General features: G+C 40.7%; 2 protein-coding genes across 2 annotated transcripts; both read right to left on the bottom strand.

Moving 5' to 3' along the window:
* Nucleotides 1-1145: 1145 nt before the first annotated feature.
* On the bottom strand, nt 1146-9061 carry pck2 (phosphoenolpyruvate carboxykinase 2 (mitochondrial)). The gene is made up of 10 exons (XM_053652226.1): nt 8676-9061; nt 5324-5536; nt 4517-4701; nt 4074-4280; nt 3405-3592; nt 3097-3259; nt 2777-2992; nt 2478-2615; nt 2284-2379; nt 1146-2037 (listed from the first exon to the last, which is right to left on the bottom strand). Exons 1-10 carry the CDS (start codon nt 8705-8707, stop codon nt 1568-1570), a joined length of 1908 nt encoding a protein of 635 aa, XP_053508201.1. The 5' UTR covers nt 8708-9061; the 3' UTR covers nt 1146-1567.
* Nucleotides 9062-12023: 2962 nt separating this feature from the next.
* arf2b (ADP-ribosylation factor 2b) lies at nt 12024-17564 on the bottom strand. The gene is made up of 5 exons (XM_053652098.1): nt 17432-17564; nt 16299-16456; nt 15616-15726; nt 15249-15373; nt 12024-14624 (listed from the first exon to the last, which is right to left on the bottom strand). Exons 2-5 carry the CDS (start codon nt 16444-16446, stop codon nt 14463-14465), a joined length of 546 nt encoding a protein of 181 aa, XP_053508073.1. The 5' UTR covers nt 16447-16456; nt 17432-17564; the 3' UTR covers nt 12024-14462.
* Nucleotides 17565-17934: the final 370 nt, after the last annotated feature.

Here is a 17934-nt window from a genome sequence, read left to right as displayed (position 1 = left end):
CTATTCATACACTACGGACATTTTTTACATGCCAGTCAGCCTACCATGCATGTCTTTGGACTGGGGGAGGAAACCGGAGCACCCGGAAGAAACCCCCCCGCAGCATGGGGAGAACATGCAAACTCTGCATACACAGGGCAGCGGTGGGAATCGAACCCCCATATGTACAAAAAAATTGTACATAAAATGTACAATTTGATTAGCATGATTAGACAATGTGTACTCAGTCTATTAGGTCATTGGAGAATAAGAGGGGGCGTGTCACTGTAATCACGTGATATAACTCTCTCTGATTGGCTTTGTTACAGTGAGGCCACAGCCTCGCTTCATATTATTCTTATTACAACTGCTGGTGGTGCTGTTGCACTTGATTTCCCCAAAATACTAAATAATACTCTTTAAAACGTTTGTTAACCGCAAGTAAGACGATGTGGATGCCTTATATTGTTTTTTTTTTCCTTTCTTTGAAAGACAGGGAAGGTTAGCCCTGCTAGCTCATTTAGCTACACACTTAAGAATAACAGGGAGAAGAGGTGTATTTTGATTTCATGCAAAGTGAGGAGAGGCAAACAAAAAAGATCACAATTGGAGATTTGCAGGAAATGTCACCATTTCGAGGACCCCCAAGTTACAAAATCTACAAGTAGACACCACCTCCATGCCAGCAAAGTCTTTGGAGGATGCACCAGAAGAAATATGTTTTCTTTCATCCTCCATTTTTATTTCAGAGCGACTACTGGATCTTCGAATGGAACCTGGTCATACAACTGGGCAACAGAACTTTCTCGATACTGACTTCCAAGGTCAGTTTGGCGTATGAATATGGATGGTTATGTGGAAAAGACCCTAATCTCCACTGTTAAAGCTGATGTGATGGAGCGGTTTGTCCACCCCAGGCCCGGGGAACCTTGTTAGGATACGTGAACTCCATGAAGTGACTGAGCGAAGGAGGTTTTAAATGAAAATTCTGGCTGCTTCTGCCAAGAATTTACATCTGGGCCATGGTTGGACCTTTAAGCAGGAATATTATCCAAAACAGAATCAAAAGCACTATAAAAATTTGAATGATAAGAACAATATGTGAATGAAAGGCACATGGACATCTCTTCGCTACAGAGAGGGTGAAACAACTCAATGACAGCAGCTGATAAAAGAGATTTTCAGTGTTTTATTCATATAGGTCAAGCAAATACATTAACAACAGTTTCATAACTCTCCTAACCATTTTTGGTCCGATGTCTTTTAGAGGCCATTGCGTGTACATTTGTGAGAACGTACAAAGATAAGACAGACTAGAGTAAACCTCCAGATGATATATTTTTTTGTTTTGTAGTCCATCAAGACAATGGCATTCAGTTACAGTCACTAAGTCTTAGCTTTATGTGGCTGGTGTATTTTTTTATTATTATTATTATTATTATTATTATTATTATCATCATTATTACTACAGGACTGAAGATTGTAGCTTAAACGATTGGTTACTTCCCGAACTCATGCTCAAACCGCCTTGCACAATACAGCAAACATTTAAAAGTAGTGTATTTTAAAACATCATGTCCTTTTTCGTTCAATCCCTAACTCTCTTCTCGAGTGCCCTTAGCTCCGCCTCTAGCTGCTCAGGTAGATCAGCGCCCACCTGCTGCGTAAAATAGGCTCTTATCTCTTGGGCTTCTTTTTGCCAGAATGGTTTAGGAAGGTCAAAGAGCGCCTCCATGTTGACTTTCTGGCCCAGGCCTTTTGTGTTGATGGCGCCCTCTTGGGGCAACCATCCTATCATGCTCTTTCTGGCTGCCTCATCTTCGCTGGTGCGTCCACAGCGGCTGAAGATCCATTCGAGCACTCTGGAATTCTCTCCAAATCCGGGCCACAGAAAGGAGTTGGTCTGCGGATCTTTCCGGAACCAGTTGACGTGGAAGATCTTGGGGAGTTGCGTGGGCGCCTTTCTCGTCTCCATGCTCAGCCAGTGGCTCAGGTAGTCGCCAAAGTTGTAGCCGAAGAACGGACGCATAGCGAAGGGGTCGTGCATGACGACTTTGCCTGTATACACAAGATTATGGTTTGGGTAATTTCATTTATATTTACTCAACAGTGCTATGGAATGCTGGATTCTGATTGGCCTTGAAGGTACAATGTGTCATTCTTTGACAAAAATAGAATAAAACTCTTTGCTATTATGAGCAAAGTGTTTCATTCTTTACACATTCCTCTATATATAGCATGTAATGTTGTGCTATATAATTAGCTGCTATATAATTAGGCTGCTATATAATTAGCTGGAGATACCTTTGTGTTCTGCAGCTGCTGTAGATTCCGATCTCATGGCAGCACCAACAAACACTCCATGTCTCCAGTTAAATGATTCATACACCAGGGGCACTCCTGTAAAAAAAAAAAAAAAAAAACACAACATATTGGCGTTATTATAACGAAGGACAACAACAACATTATTTCTATGAATTTTCATTCATGGTAATCACCTTCTGGTCTCCGGCCTCCAAATATGATGGCGTCAATTGGTACTCCTTCATCGCTCTCCCACATGGGGTCCATGATGGGACACTGGGCCGCAGGGGTACAGAACCTCGAGTTCGGGTGGGCACACGGTTTCGAGTCACCTGTGAAGAATCACAGATTTTACTTCGTAAAATTGGCTTTATTGTAAATAAAAGCAAAAAACAAGCAACGATGGATATAAAGGGAATGTAATATAGGTTCATTTTGGACAATTTCCAATCATAATTGTTTTCCAAATGAGCTCTTTAGTTAAGAATATTACCAGGCTTCCATAAATTTCCATGCCAGTCGGTCAGTGAGACGCCAGGTGCCGGCGGTTCCAGACCTTCCCACCAAAAGCCACCGTCACTCGTCTCACCCACGTTTGTGAATATCGTGTTCTTCGCAATGGTTTCCATGGCATAAGGGTTTGTCTTCAGAGAGGTACCAGGGGCCACACCGAAGAACCCGTTTTCTGGGTTAATGGCTCTGAGTTTACCTGGAAAATAACATCCCGTGAGCCGTCTTTCACCAGTACTAGCAAAAACGATTGCAGAATCGTTACAGAAGCACAGATTGGAGCTCAGACGTTTTGTCTCTCACCCTGACTGTCAAACTTCATCCAGGCAATATCGTCACCCACACATTCCACCTTCCAACCAGGCAGCGTTGGTTTCATCATGGCCAGGTTGGTTTTCCCACAAGCGCTTGGGAAAGCTGCTGCAATGTATCGCTTCACACCCTGAGGATTTGTGATTCCCAGAATCTAAAGAGAGAGAGAGAGAGAGAGAGAGAGAGATTATGCCAATTTACACCTGTGTCTCAGAAACAAACAAGATTCCATTTCAACAATACATGCCAGATCTAGGAGATAAAAAAAAGAATAAGAGCGTCCCCCCAAAGTTACTCACCAGCATATGTTCAGCTAGCCAGCCTTCATCTTTGGCAATGCGAGATGCAATACGGAGCGCAAAACACTTCTTTCCCAGGAGTGAATTCCCACCATAACCACTTCCAAAAGAGAGGATCTGCCTGCTATCCGGGAGATGTGAGATCAGCACCTTGTCTGGATTACAAGGCCACTGGTTTATCAAAGGAGCTGGGAAAACAGGGGGGGGGAACAAGGATATTTTAGCCAGGTTCAAAGAGAACGGATTCAAAATAAACGTACTTTTTTTTTTAATTGGCGAGTTCAGACCACAGACTTTTACCACAAAACAACTAGTGTATGTTGGTTTACAAGACAGTTCATTTGTCTTCCTTTTCACTTTTCACTGACCAGCGAGACTACCACAACCGCGGTCTGGTTTTCTATTGGTTCGCAAGAACGAGACGTGCGAATTCACAGGTCAAAGTTCATAGAGACAAAGTGAAAGTAACCTCTACCAGTAACAAAATGTGTGCCTTGTGTGACATCTGTGAATTAGCTTTTCTGTTGGGGAATTGTAATTTGGTTTGACTTCTTATCTGGCATGAAAAGCCGCTCACCATAGAAAGGAGTCAAATGCTACTGCTAAACTGTAAATATTGGCACCTTTGGGTCTTTAGGACAATCCAGGGTTACCCGCAACGGTCACTACCTTTAAGCGGCAGAGGTCGGCCCAACGAGTGCTGGCAGCGTACGAACTCGGCACCCTCTCCGAGTTTCTCCAGGACAGGCTTGCCCATGCGGGTCATTATTCCCATGCTGGCCACCACGTACGGAGAATCCGTCACCTGAACGCCAAACTTAGCTAGAGAGGAATTCACTGGACCCATGCTGAACGGGATCACGTACATCGTCCGACCTAGGGCAAGACAAGGAACGTGAAAAAGATATCAGAGATACGGTAATTTGCACTGATTGTCCTTGATGGTTCTGTTCAGTAATATGGGCATTTCTTTCCTCAGGTGCTTAGTGTTAAAGCAATACATAAACAAAAACAAAATGGCCACCATTTGAAGAATCCCTCAGGGAGTTTAACAGTAGAGTAACATATGCACAAACGTGCACACGCACGCACGCACGCACACACACACATACCCGACATGCTGGCAGGGAATCGGTCCTCTCTGGCTTTCTGGAAGTCGTTTTCGCTCATCCAGCTGCCGAGTTGACTCTTCACGCCATTGCTGGGAATAGGAACGGTGTCTCTCTGCTGCTTAGTGACGATCACCGTCTTACTCTCCACACGTGCCACATCTTTAGGGTCTGTACGAGCCAGCCAGCTGCAGAACAGTGATCATAATGTTTGCAGAAAAGTTTCGTTCATTAAATCAGAAGTTACAGTTCTAATGCGTTTCTGCTACATAACTAAGAAGCACGTTTATAGCTGCTGTAACGTCCGCGATGACGGGAGCTAACTTGTCTTGCAGATTATTAAACGGCACTTATTATAAGCGGGTATGAAGTATGACGTGTCTGCGAAACAGGTCCGAAATGGCATGAATATTCACACTGGAAAGTTGCGAGTATTCAGAGCCGGGTTACGCGCCTGCTCAAATCTAAAAGCAGAAACAGAAAAGCTGAGACACGCCTTCATTTTACTCAAACTCCACCCCATTTCTAGTAACCACTGAATAATATTTAGATCTGTAGTTACAGACTAAAACAACGTCTAAAATAAACAAAGTAGACATAGACAAAATAAATGGGAAATACTGAAATATTCTGCCAGAACGATCCTACTGTTCCTCGCGTCAGTCATTAAACAGTTGCAAAATTGTCGAAGGTGAGGTGCTGTAACAAGCCACAGCACAGCTTTCCTGCTCCATGTGCAACTCCTTAATCTTTGGAACTGCAGTTATCCTACATGTCATGAAGGGCGGTAACTGAGGTCGCATTACTCACCAGTTCTGATACTTGGGCAATTTTTTAACCATGCCTTCTTTTTCCAAGCCAGCCAGAATGCCGGCGGTCTCCTCAGACGTACCAGTCACCACATGCACTTTGGCGGGTTTGCATTCAGCCACAGCATCGGAGACGAACTCAGCCACAGCTTTAGGGAGAGAGGGGACGGTGGCCAGCGAGCGCACCCCGACCGCAGCACCCAAAACATCCCACCTCCACATACAAACACAAACACGACACGTTAGCGGCATCACGTACACCAGCATCACGACATGACGACCTCAACGAGAGATGAAATGATTCAGTGCGGTTATATGGGCTGACCTTTAGTGTTGATATGAAGCAAACAGAATGTAAATTAGACACAATGTTGAGTATCTGGTGTCAAACAACACATGTTCTTTGCATGTCGTGACTCTCGGTCACAAGGAATTCATGAGGTGTGACACATACACACCCATGCCAAATTAATTCACAATGAATCATTTGAAATAAATATTTTCAAAAGTTATGGACTGACAGGGAAACCCGTGCTGTGAATGGAATGCCATCAACACACTGACACATTTACATAAGAGCAAAACTACAGTCTCTACTGTCTAATGCAATCATGCACGGATGCACACACACACACACACACACACACACACACACACACACACACACACACAAAAACTGAGCTTTAGACGTTTCTTGGCTCAGGTCCAAGAACATTTCTTACCCAACTCCTAGAAATATTTAGACAGCAACGTTGCTCAACTGCTGTTCGAAATGTGCCCATCCCACCAGAAAGGCTGACACGGAAGGAAAGAGAGAGAGAAAGAAAGGACTGGCAAAATTAATACAGACAATAATACAAATGATGAATATAGACTGATAAATACATAGAGAGAGAGAGAGAGAGAGAGAGAGAGAGAGAGAGAGAGAGAGAGATGATAGAGGGAAAAAAGAAAAGAAAATACTAATACAGAAAAAGAGCAACAATAACATTCAGAAGGAAAAAGAATCAATTAAGAGAGAAAGAAAGAATGACCGAACGAATACAGAATAGAGAACAAACGAACGAAAGAGAAAATTCAGAGGGGGAAAAAAATTATTTAAAAAATTAAGAAAGAATGTTAATGGTTATTGCAAAGAGAGCAGGACAGAATGACAGAGTCTAGTTTTTGTCGTTCTGCACGCTGAAAAATATTCATAAACTAGTCTTGTGTCATTATCCTGCAACTTATTTGACTTAACGTTCCAGAACTTCACCGGGAGCAGACATCACTACTTATGTCATCAATCTCACTATCTACCTGTCTATCCATCTATTTACCTCTCTCTCTCTCTCTCTCTCTCTCTCTCTCTCTCTCTCTCTCTCACTGATATCTACTGAGCTTTGCTCCTTTTCCTTTCTTAGAAACCAAAACCACTCCTCCTTCAGAATCGGCCAATCACGTAAGCTGAACTGCACTGATACCCACTCCACCCCACTCTCCAGTCCCTTGAGCACATCCACCAACTCCCCATCCACCCCCTCCAAAAACACACACACACACACAGAGTTAAGTTAATGTGTAATGAATTATCTTGTCCAGTCGCTCACTGTATGTAGAGAGCAAAGGCAAGCTGAAGCGCGCACACACACACACATTTGGCAAAAGCATACATTGTGTATAAAAATATATGCAACAAATATAACAACTGAAAGAAAGACACAAAGGGAAAATGAAAGAAAGAAACAAAAGGGAACAACAAAGAAAAAGAGTGAAAATGCAGAGATAGGACTTTGTTTCTGAGAAGAAAATGTGGAATAAAAGTAACAGATGAAAAGTATTTAGAATTTAGAAAGTATTTATTACTCAACCTGGCACACGAAATCAATCACTGAATCATCATTACTTGATTCCTGCATGAAACTTCTACAACGTTGTAGAAAATCCTGCATGGTACACGTACGTACGTACGTACGTGTGTGTGTGTGTGTGTGTGATTGGTGTGGTGATCATCATGATGTTTATGCAGTATTTTAGGAGGACAAGTCCACCATAGCCTGAGGACACACACATACTCACTCCTAGGGTGTGTATTCCCCAAACACTCGCTAACATCACCTCAGCAAAAGCTCTAACCAGGCTATAAGAGATGCAGCTCTGTGATTGGTCGTGTGGTTCCTTGGGAGCAAATCCCACAGTTGTTTGGGAGTGTGGAGGAGCTGTATTCATGCAAGGGTCCCAGAAATTTTTTTTTTGGGGGGGTGTGGGGGGTGTGGGGGGGTACAATTAGGACCAGGTTGATTTACAAAACCAATGCATATTGTATTAAACAATATAAATTAAGAATAAAATATAACAGAAAAAGTTCACAAAAAAGTTATTGTAAATAATTGGCAAAAAAAAAAGAAAAACAAAAGGCAATAAATAAATACATGACAAAAACAAGACAAGATCATAGGACCAGATTTATTTTATGATAATTGTTGCATTTAAATAAATTAATCTTTTTTTTTTAAATGGCCAATAAATCAATACATTAATTAATTTGGGGGGATGGGACCAGTTGTATTTTTAAATCAAGGTCTGTTGCATTCAAAAAAAAAATTTTATGGCAAAAGTAAAAAAATTTTTATAAATGAATGATGAAAAAAAATCAACGTGCACAGGGCAAAGCTGATTTGTATTTAATAAATAAGGTTTTTTTCCCCAGCAAAAAAACAAAAACAAAACAAAAAAAACCCAATAACTCATTTAGTGAGAGACATTAAAATAAATTAATAAAATTTTAATGGCCAATAAATCAATAAATTCATAATTTTTTGGGGGGGGGGGGATCATGGGACTGGTATTATTTTTAAAAATCAAGGTCTGTTGCATTAAAAAAAATGAATGGCAAAAGCAATAAATGAAAGATGAAAAAAATATCAAAGTGCACAGGGCAAAGCTGATTTGTACTTAATAAATAAAACAAATTCCCCAGCAAAAAAGTAAAATACAATCAAAAAGAAAAAGGGAGAATTTTTTTTTATTTTATAAATTTACATTTTAAAATATATATTTATACTTTTTAAAAATTATTATTATTATTATTATTAAAAAGAAGTGGTAGGAATGGTGCTTAAATGCATTTTTAAAGAAGTAAAAACAGTCTACTAAGAATAAAAAGGTGACCACTTGTTTGTTTAGTGACTCAGTAAGCACAGGGTTTGATACAACACTTCTACTAAAATCCTGTCGCGCGCTTTATATATTTATATATAAATAAGAAGAGTAATAATATTTTTAAAAAATGTTCTAAAATTGTAATATATGATATCGTATGGTGTATATATTACAGAAACTGGTGCATTTCGGAAACTAGGAAAAGACCTCACCTTTTCAGCCTCCCTAGTAACAGACACGACATGATCGGAGTGTAGAAGTCCTCCCAGCAGATGAACCCGTTCCCGAGATGAACGCTCGCGCTGTGGATCCCGAGCGCGTGGCTCGTATATAAGTGTCCTGTCCCGAGTCCAAACGGTTAGAGAACCTTGCACTCTGCACGCCTCCTGCAATCCCACACGTAGGCTACGAGACGTGAAATCACGTTGGGTCTGATGGACTGGCCACGTCCACTAACTAACGTGCGTTCACGTCTCGGAGAAAAGTTCACAAGCTCGCGCATCTCGCTTCACACAGCTTACTGGACGAGGAGGTCGCACGCGCGCACTTCAAGCAGATATCCAGGAGCTAGGTGGAAGATCTGATCATCTGGTTTCAATGAGCTTCCTCCTCCACGGGAGAAACCGGGGGAAGCGCGCCGGCTGACGCAAGCTCCATCCTGCAGTTCCTGGAGGTGTAGCCCTTCAGCTCGTTACGTAGAACTTCTTATTTTCTCTTTTTTTTCACGCCGTTCATCTCATATTTCATCATGACTTGTTTTGATTAGCTCTATCCCTGGGAGGAGTAAATCACTGACAAACAAAAGTGCCAAGTCGACACTAAAAAAAAACCTCAAGGAATTACTGTCGTTCCTGGTGTCCCATAACATAGAATCATATGAGAGTTTGTTTTAAACCGGCAAAACAAGCTTGTACTTACAGAAATGTTCAATATGTTCGCCATTTTGTTTAACTTGTTTAACACTGTATATTTCTTACTTAATATCAGTCTTGACAGAACGTACTCAATATGTCCGCCATTTTGTTAACTGTTGTGACACTGTATATATTTCATACTCAACAGCTTTCTTTACAAAATTTACTCAATACAGTATGTCCGCCATTTTGTTTAACACTGTATATTTCTTACTTAATATCATCCTTGACAGAACGTGCCCAATATGTCCGCCATTTTGTTTAACTTGTTTAACACTGTATATTTCTTACTTAATATCATCCTTGACAGAACGTGCCCAATATGTCCGCCATTTTGTTTAACACTCTGTATATTTCTTACTCGATAGCTGTCTTTACGGAACGTCCTCGATACAGCATGTCCGCCATTTTGTTTTAATGTTGTGACACTGTATACTTCTTACTTAATATCATTCTTGACAGAACGTGCCCCTGTATATTTCATTCTCAATAGCTGTCTTTACAGAACGACCTCGATACAGTATGTCCGCCATTTTGAGTGACACCCTTTATATTTCTTACCTAACAACGTTCTTTACAGAAGGTGCCCAATAAGTCCGCCATTTTGTTTAACGTATTAGACACCCTGTATATTAAGTAAAAATAATAATAATAATAATAATCAACGTCACACTTTTTATGCTTAAGTCAACAAGTTACTTCAGTGTAGGACTTATGATATAGGCCTAGTAGGTAGGTTATATGATAATTGATTGTAAGTTAACATGAGTGAAAATGAGAATCAGAACCAGATTTGTCCAGTTATTCGAGCTAATTCGAGCACTGATTTAACGTTGTGATTGAGGTGGGGAAAGCATATCTGGTTCCTCCGCTAGCATCTTTGTTGTTCTGTTGATGTTAATAAAACAAAACAAAAAAAACATGCAGCTAGCTATCATTGAGAAAGGGCAAAGCGCAAACTCCTCTGTCCTGGACTTATTGGCTGTTACAAAGCGCTGCTGACACTGGAGACTCCTTCCATGAATGTTAAATAAATGTCCCATGGGTCCTTTCCTAACTCTCGTCATGATCGTGTTTTCACTGATGATTACCTGTGGAATTTTCACCTGTGGAAAATTACGTGTGAAAAATGAACGTGAATAACGAACACGTGGAAAAACGTGTGAAACGTGACGACAAGGGTACAGCACGAGCCGAAAGTTTACACAACGGTGATCTTTAACGTCGAAGGGTCTCTTCGTTAACGATTTAATGCTTCATTTTAGGACAAAGATGTGCAGCCTGATATAAGAAAAAAAAAAATCAACAACAAAAAAGAAACCACTTCAGTTCCAGTTCTGTGTGTTCCGAAATAGAAACGTTTGACGTGACACAGTAGCGCATGTTTCACCTAACCTGAAAAACGTGTTTTACTTTATTACACTTATTACACTCTGCTGAACTTTCATTTACAAAAGACTCACACAAACATCACGTATAATTTTTTTTACACGTTTTTAGACGTTTAATATTTTTTACACGTTTTAAAATAGTGCATGTGATTTTTTTTTTTTTTTGCACAATTCATTTATTTTTCCCATGTGATTTTTCATGATTTTATTTTCACAGGGAATTTTTTCATGATTGATTCATTTTCACGATTCATTCTTCGTATCACCCCCCCCCCCCCCCCCGATTAATTCATTTTCACGTGATTTTTATTCATGATTTTTTTTCACATGGTTTAAAAAAAACCATACAATTAATTTACGTTCATGTTTCTCCCCTCCCCATTCATTTTTCACGTAATTTATTTTCACATTAGTTTTTCTTTCATCGGCTTTATGTTTTCACACGTGATCACATATTACTCACATAATCACACGTGAAAAACAAATGCATTGATGAATGAATCTTGTTGCTTTCACGTGCAAACAGATTACAAGCCTTCAAGTTAAACCATCATGTTTTTAGAGTAACAATATTTATATATTTATATTATATATATTATACACGTAGATATATTAGACAAGAGATTTGAGATGACGTGTTCCCTCTGTGCGGTTTAAACCTCCCATGAGTTGTTTTTTTGTGGTAAAAAACACTTAGTAGACACGTTGATCTAGGTAAACGGTCTTGCCTACGTAGTAGTGATAGTACTGTGTTTTATCAGCAGTACCCTTTGAGCTTGGCGCGTGTGTGTGCGTGCTGCATGATTAAACGTAAGTGATGCCTCTGATCAATGGAATCAGAGGTGACTGATAAACTTAACGGATAAGATGTGTAAGCACATCTACATCACTCGGTGTTCTCAGAGCACACAGAAGTCTTGCATAAACATGTGGTTAACGAAGTGCAGAACTGATCCGATCATGTGTGTGTGTGTGTGTGTGGCGCTATAATGCAGCAAGATTCAGCAACCTGAAGTTACATCTTCTTAACAGAAAATTTCACCTTATCAGTAATTACACTCAAGTCTCTGTGTATGAGCCGTTACTATAGAAACGATACCATATTGCTTTGTACACTTTCTGACCAATCAAATTCGAGAACTCAACAATGATGTGGTGCAAGATAGATTTCGATTAGCCGAATGACTACACACAGTTTTTAAGGGAATTATAAAACACCTAGGAATGTAAAGGAAAGCAGAGAAACATGAGACGATTGAAGGTTTTTTAAAATGTATTTATTTAATTTAAATCAAATCCAAAAGTACAAGGGAGTTCTGTGGGAATGTACTGTGATTGTGCTCGGTTGAAAGGTAGTGTACAGTCAAGAACCCAGACACACTCTTCTGTCTCATCTCTATCCTACAGCCGTTCAGGACTGAAAACTAAAACTGCGAAATCAGAGGAGAGGTGGGAGCGGGGAAAAATAAAAAGGTGATTTTCAAATGATGACAAGGACAATCGAGGATGGAAAAAGTATCTTCCCAACCTGATACAGGTTACAATGCCGTTCCTGCTCCGCAACTCACGCCAGGGCTGAATTTTCTTCGTTGTTTAAATAGAATAAAAGTGCATGCTCTATAGAAAAGAACACCTGGCTCATATTCAACATGCCTCGAACACTATTGGTGGACTTTTATGACTTATTGCAGGGAACCAAACAAACAATCCTGCTCTCCAGTACTGCTTTTAACACGCCCTTTTATGACACGCAGCTGTCACGTGACCAGCTCATATAGCCAGTAAACCATTTGGATTAAACATTGTTGAGGAACATTTCCTCGTCCGCTTCTTCTACAGTATATACGTCTTCAAAGTAACTTATTAGCTATCTAGCACGCCAAGTAGCAGGCTTAGCGGTCGGCGATCACACACAGACGAAGTACTTGGCCTCGTAACACACAGCACTCGAACATAAAGTAAAAATATTTATAAATATTAAACTGCGCTTCTTTACACTTATACACATCTGGAAACTTTTCAACCGTTCAGCGAGGCCATGTTAAGAGCAGTATCGCCACGCAGGTCGCAAAAGCATCCTGAAATCCACATTTGAGAATGGGGGGGGACAACAACAACAACAACAACAACAACGAGAGAGTGCGTATGAAAGAATTGTTTCAAAGGAAAGGTGTGTGAAAGGCACGCCGGGTCCGTCCTCAATCCAAGCCGTAGATATACATATTAGAGATGACGCTACTGAAGCTACCGCTTCGTATGTTGTTTCTTTGTACGTATTTGTCTGTTTTTGAACATTATTTTGTCCTTCGGAGAGCAATATCTGATTTTTGTTCACACCGCCCCCCCCCCCCATAGCTTAACTCGCTTATCTTAACTGACCTTCATCAAATAAATAATCGAATCCAACAAGCTGATTTGTAGCGAACGAATAAAAGCGGCTTAGCTAACCATAAACCATACGTGCGCAAGCTATTCTCCGTCTCGCGTTTCAGTTGTTAAAGCAATTAAATAAGACATGAAACACATGAAATGCCACGTAACGAGCAAATTACATTCTGCTGCAGGAAAAACAAACAACAAAACAAGCAAACAAACCTCAACATTTACGTTCTTTTAGGAATAAGTAAAAAAAATTATACGTCATAGACAATCGTTTCTTTTAGAGCGTGGTTCTGTACAGAGTGACATCATCATCCGTCTCCGCCTCTAACCCCCGCGTTCACTCTTGCAAGTAAATTGTAGTTCGTCTCTAGCGGGCATGTAACCGATGCTACCGGGGACGCCAGTGTGTGTGGCCTGACCAGCATTTTTTTTTTTTTAGAGAAACGGTTACAAAACAAAACGGTAGTAGCTATAAACAGCTTCAAAAGCTAACTAGTCACACGAAAATTAAATAAACATGCTAAACAGTGTTGAATGTTATCGTTTGATTTAACAGATTAGCGAAGCAAGCTAACTGTCCTAGCTACGTACGTTTAATGACACGTTGAATACAACAGGAAAATATTTATTTTTTTTGCACAGTAAATGGGAACTGATTTAGGGTACGAATTAAAAGTTGTGTGTAGGGAACTGAAGAATCTTTGCATCTGAATAAATAAATTAAAAGAAATGAAGAATCTTCGCATCACACGTGACACAGGATTGGCGCGAAGAACCGTTTGTGCCAATCGCGGCTCTGCGTCATGTACGTGCGTGTTAATAAATGGCCGCCTGTCGCTTGCTAGAGTGAACGCAGGGTTGTAATATGTATATCTATGGTCTGAGCAGACACACGTTCTTTCTCTCATACACACTTTAAGTAAACACTTGCACTCAGAATCACATGTTTACACACACACACACACACATTAGGCAGCGAAGCCTAAACCCTTATGAAAGACTCAAAAATATTGAGAACCGTTGGGGTTTGTGCTGAATGATGCACTCGTGTCCAACACACAAACACACTTGAGTTGGTAAAATGGCACTTCCTTCCACACACACACACGTGGGGATAAAAATATACTGAGACCAGTCAAGGTTTAGGCAAGGCCAACATATCTCTCTCTCTCTCTCTCACACACACACACACACACGTGGGGATAAAAATATACTGAGATCAGTCAAGGTTTAGGCAAGGCCAACATATCTCTCTCTCTCTCTCTCTCATTCTCTCTCTCACACACGCAGATCTGAGGGTGGGTGGAATGGTTCATTTCTGGTTCTTCAGCTGGTTGGAGAGCCAGTCGAGACCCTCGTACAGGCCGTCTCCGCTCGTAGCACACGTGGCCTGGATGTACCAGTTGCGATGGCGCAGCGCGTGAAGCCCGAGCTTGTCTGTGATCTCAGCTGCGTTCATTGCATTGGGCAGGTCCTAAAAAAAAAAGCAAACAAACAGGCGCTTAGACGATTAAATTTATTACACTTACTGTTACTAACATTCCGTGTAGTTAAGTTCAGCACTACGGGAGTGATGTTGCAGGAGAAATAATACTTAATAGCTAGAGAGGTGATGTTCGTCACAGACAAATTTTGACGCTGGTTTGACAAAATCAGTCCTGTTTGGGATATTTGATCATCGTCTGATCAGTTCAACACAATACAGCTTGGTAAGCTGAAGGACGTTGCCGAGTTTGGTGGAAGTAGCTTGAATGGTTTAGGAGTTCTAACAGTCCAAATGGAAGTCAGTGGGAATTTTGGCCACTTTGAGTTTCCGTAAACCGTAATTCCAACCAGATAGAAAAGTCACAGCACGCCAAGTCAGAACAGGCAAGTTTGGTGCATATAGATTGAAAGCTCTATCATTATTATTATTATTATTGTTATTATTATTAATAATAATAACAATAATAAGCTTAAACAGCAGAACAGAATGTTGGCTTTATCAATTAATCCGTGTATGGAATAAAACACTCCGTGTCAATCACGACAAGTGTCAATGTTTAACTGAATTAAATAACAATGGCAGAAATAAATACAGCATGTACAGCGCAGTCACCTGCTTGTTCACGAAAACGAGGAGAACGGCATCACGCAGTTCATCTTCCGCCAGCATTCTCGTCAGCTCCTCCCTCGCTTCGTTTACTCGCTCGCGGTCGTTGCTGTCCACTACAAAGATCAGTCCTGAGACAAGAGAGAGAGAGAGAAAGATAGTACAAGATATGTCAACAAAGAAACGTTAAAAATCTCTATCCGTGTTCTACGTTGACATCAATATGAATTTTTTTTTTTATTAAATGTCCAGATTATATTACCAGTTTTTGTGCTACACAGTGTACTCAGTTTGTAAACTGAACTAATCCCAATTCATTCAAATCTTACAACACCCGCCAAACACTTTATTTGGGTCAAAGTGTGTGTGTTACCTTGTGTGTTCTGAAAGTAGTGTCTCCACAGGGGTCTGATTTTGTCTTGACCGCCCACGTCCCACACTGTGAAACTGATGTTCTTGTACTCCACCGTCTCGACATTAAAACCTGCAGATTAAAAGTGTAACCGTTCATATGAAGTTTGATGAAGCAAGGTGATGACTCCTGAACATTTGCGGAAGGAGTCTCCAGTGTCAGCGCTTTGTAACAGGTGTAAAGGAGTAACGAAGCACTTCAGGGCGTGCCGATCAGGGTGGTTACAGTAATTCTGACTAAACTGCACACACATATTTTTTTTCGTTTGTACAAGCACAGCTGACTGCTTCTGTTCACACGCGCTCGAATTTTACACATTCCGTGTACGGACACACCCTCGAACTGAGTCAAAGTCGCTCAACAAGAAACACTAAAAACAAAAGCTTGAGACCGAGAGTACTTGAAGTACTTGAAGTACCTGAAATACACTACGCTGTATTTAAAAAAAACAGGATGGGTCACTACAATTCCGCAAAAATTTAAGATCTTTCCTTTTTTGATTGCGGTTATGTACCATTGTGTTTGACCTGTGGATATAAAAGTGATAAAACTCCACGGGTTCAAACCCGTGCCTATGCCTGCCGAATCGACTGCTGTTCTCGGCCATCTCGAACGAGGTGTCGGGTGTCAGTGAGTTTGTGTACCAATGGTGGGGATGGTGGTGACGATCTCGCCCAGCTTGAGTTTGTAGAGAATGGTGGTTTTCCCGGCTGCGTCCAGGCCCACCATCAGGATCCTCATCTCCTTCTTCCCGAAGAGGCTTTTAAAGAGATTCGCAAAGACATTCCCCATCCTCTCAGGTCTGATTGGGAGAAAAGACAAAGAGAAACGTCATCAATACCATCACTTAAATATTGAAGAGGTTCAGTTCATTTCATACATCCTAACAAAAAAGTAACAAATGCAATCAATGGCAAAATGTTCGGCGGTATCAGAGCTTATACTAGTCTGACACGACCGACCAAACTTCTGAAACTGTAAGAATAAAACTCATCGAAGTTTAGTTTGAATCAGTTAAAACTGAGTAAATAAAATGATCTCTTTCCGTGTTTGCCAAAGGCCTGCGGGGAAAAGCTCTCTGATTGGTCATCTGCCATGTCAATCAAATAACCTGTTCGTGTGAAAGTAGGCGGGTCTTAGCCGCGTTTATTGTCGCGTCTAAATTATTTAAACAGTTTAATGTGTCAACATAAATAAATAACTAAGTATATGGCTTGTATAGCTGCCTCTTGGGGTTATCTAAAAGCTTAGCAATAACAAAATAAAGATAAACACAGAAACAGACATTCATTAACGCTAACCTGCTAACTCGTTTGTATATTTGACGATTTAGCTAGCTAGCATGACGAACTGTCATGAATACTGACGTTATTCTTTAACCAAAAAATAAATAGACAAGAAGGATCTTCTTTTGAAAAGTCGTGTTCGTTATGAATTCGCCTAACTAGCTAGTATGTTAGCCGATAAGTAACCATTAACCTACGCGTTTTTTAAAATCCACTCGTTTTCTGACGGACCCCGCCTCCTGCTCTCGGATTGGTTAATACTTCTTAACACAACGGAGCACCGATTAAATAATTGGTCGACCGTTCGTAAGTCTCAAGGTATTAGCCAATCATAAAGCAGGAGGCGGTGCTTGACGAAATGTGGGTGTGAAGGAAAAAGATGAGCTAACAACTATTTGACTTCCTATCTACGACTACGTCACACTATATTAACGTCTTCCGATAATATGAAAAAGGCAGGAATAACAGAATTATAATATCAGTTCACTTACTTGTCGGTTGTTATAAAAGGAAGCTCTTTTTCAGTCAATTCAACTCAAAACGATGCTTCTAGAGAGTTCTCTGTCACCGATAGTTGCACCGCTGTCACGTCAAAATGGCGTCATGTCCACCTCACTGACGCCGGCTTCACAAGCCCCGCCCACTAACACAGACTGGACCAATCGTGTCAATGAAAATGGGTTTCCAGCCCGCCCATCACATCTACGCTCCAATTATAACAAAGCAGGAAGTAATCGTTTACTATTTGCAGACACACCTTAAAAAAAATAAAAAAGTGGCTACGCATCAAGTTTGTACGATTTCTTACACTGTTAAAGGAAAACGCCACTCTGAAACACGTTAGATATGTTTATATTGAAATGCATGTGCTGTATTTAGTGATCCTGATGATAATTTGTTACCTAATGCTGTATTTATATTAGTTCTATGAGAAGGACTCATGTAGAGTTGTGTACCGCTCTGACGTCACAGGATGGCCGTGCAGTTACAATGG

Source organism: Ictalurus furcatus, chromosome 1 (assembly GCF_023375685.1).
Source record: "Ictalurus furcatus strain D&B chromosome 1, Billie_1.0, whole genome shotgun sequence".
In the NCBI taxonomy this organism is placed as follows: domain Eukaryota; kingdom Metazoa; phylum Chordata; class Actinopteri; order Siluriformes; family Ictaluridae; genus Ictalurus; species Ictalurus furcatus.
The sequence above is the reverse complement of the archived record's forward strand: the minus strand, read 5'-3'. Positions and strand labels throughout refer to the sequence as shown.

What these genes read in the sequence shown, in the direction of transcription:
- pck2 (XM_053652226.1), bottom strand. Translation starts at nt 8,707, where the DNA reads ATGTCGTGTCTGTTACTAGGGAGGCTGAAAAG. An exon ending in ATTCCCTGCCAGCATGTCGG is followed by an intron (nt 4,281 to 4,516) that starts GTATGTGTGTGT and finishes GTCTTGCCCTAG; the next exon opens with GTCGGACGATGTACGTGATC. An exon ending in AGCAGCTGCAGAACACAAAG is followed by an intron (nt 2,038 to 2,283) that starts GTATCTCCAGCT and finishes TTGTGTATACAG; the next exon opens with GCAAAGTCGTCATGCACGAC.
- arf2b (XM_053652098.1), bottom strand. Translation starts at nt 16,446, where the DNA reads ATGGGGAATGTCTTTGCGAATCTCTTTAAAAGCCTCTTCGGGAAGAAG. An exon ending in CACCACCATCCCCACCATTG is followed by an intron (nt 15,727 to 16,298) that starts GTACACAAACTC and finishes TTTAATCTGCAG; the next exon opens with GTTTTAATGTCGAGACGGTG. An exon ending in TCGTTTTCGTGAACAAGCAG is followed by an intron (nt 14,625 to 15,248) that starts GTGACTGCGCTG and finishes TTTTTTTTTTAG; the next exon opens with GACCTGCCCAATGCAATGAA.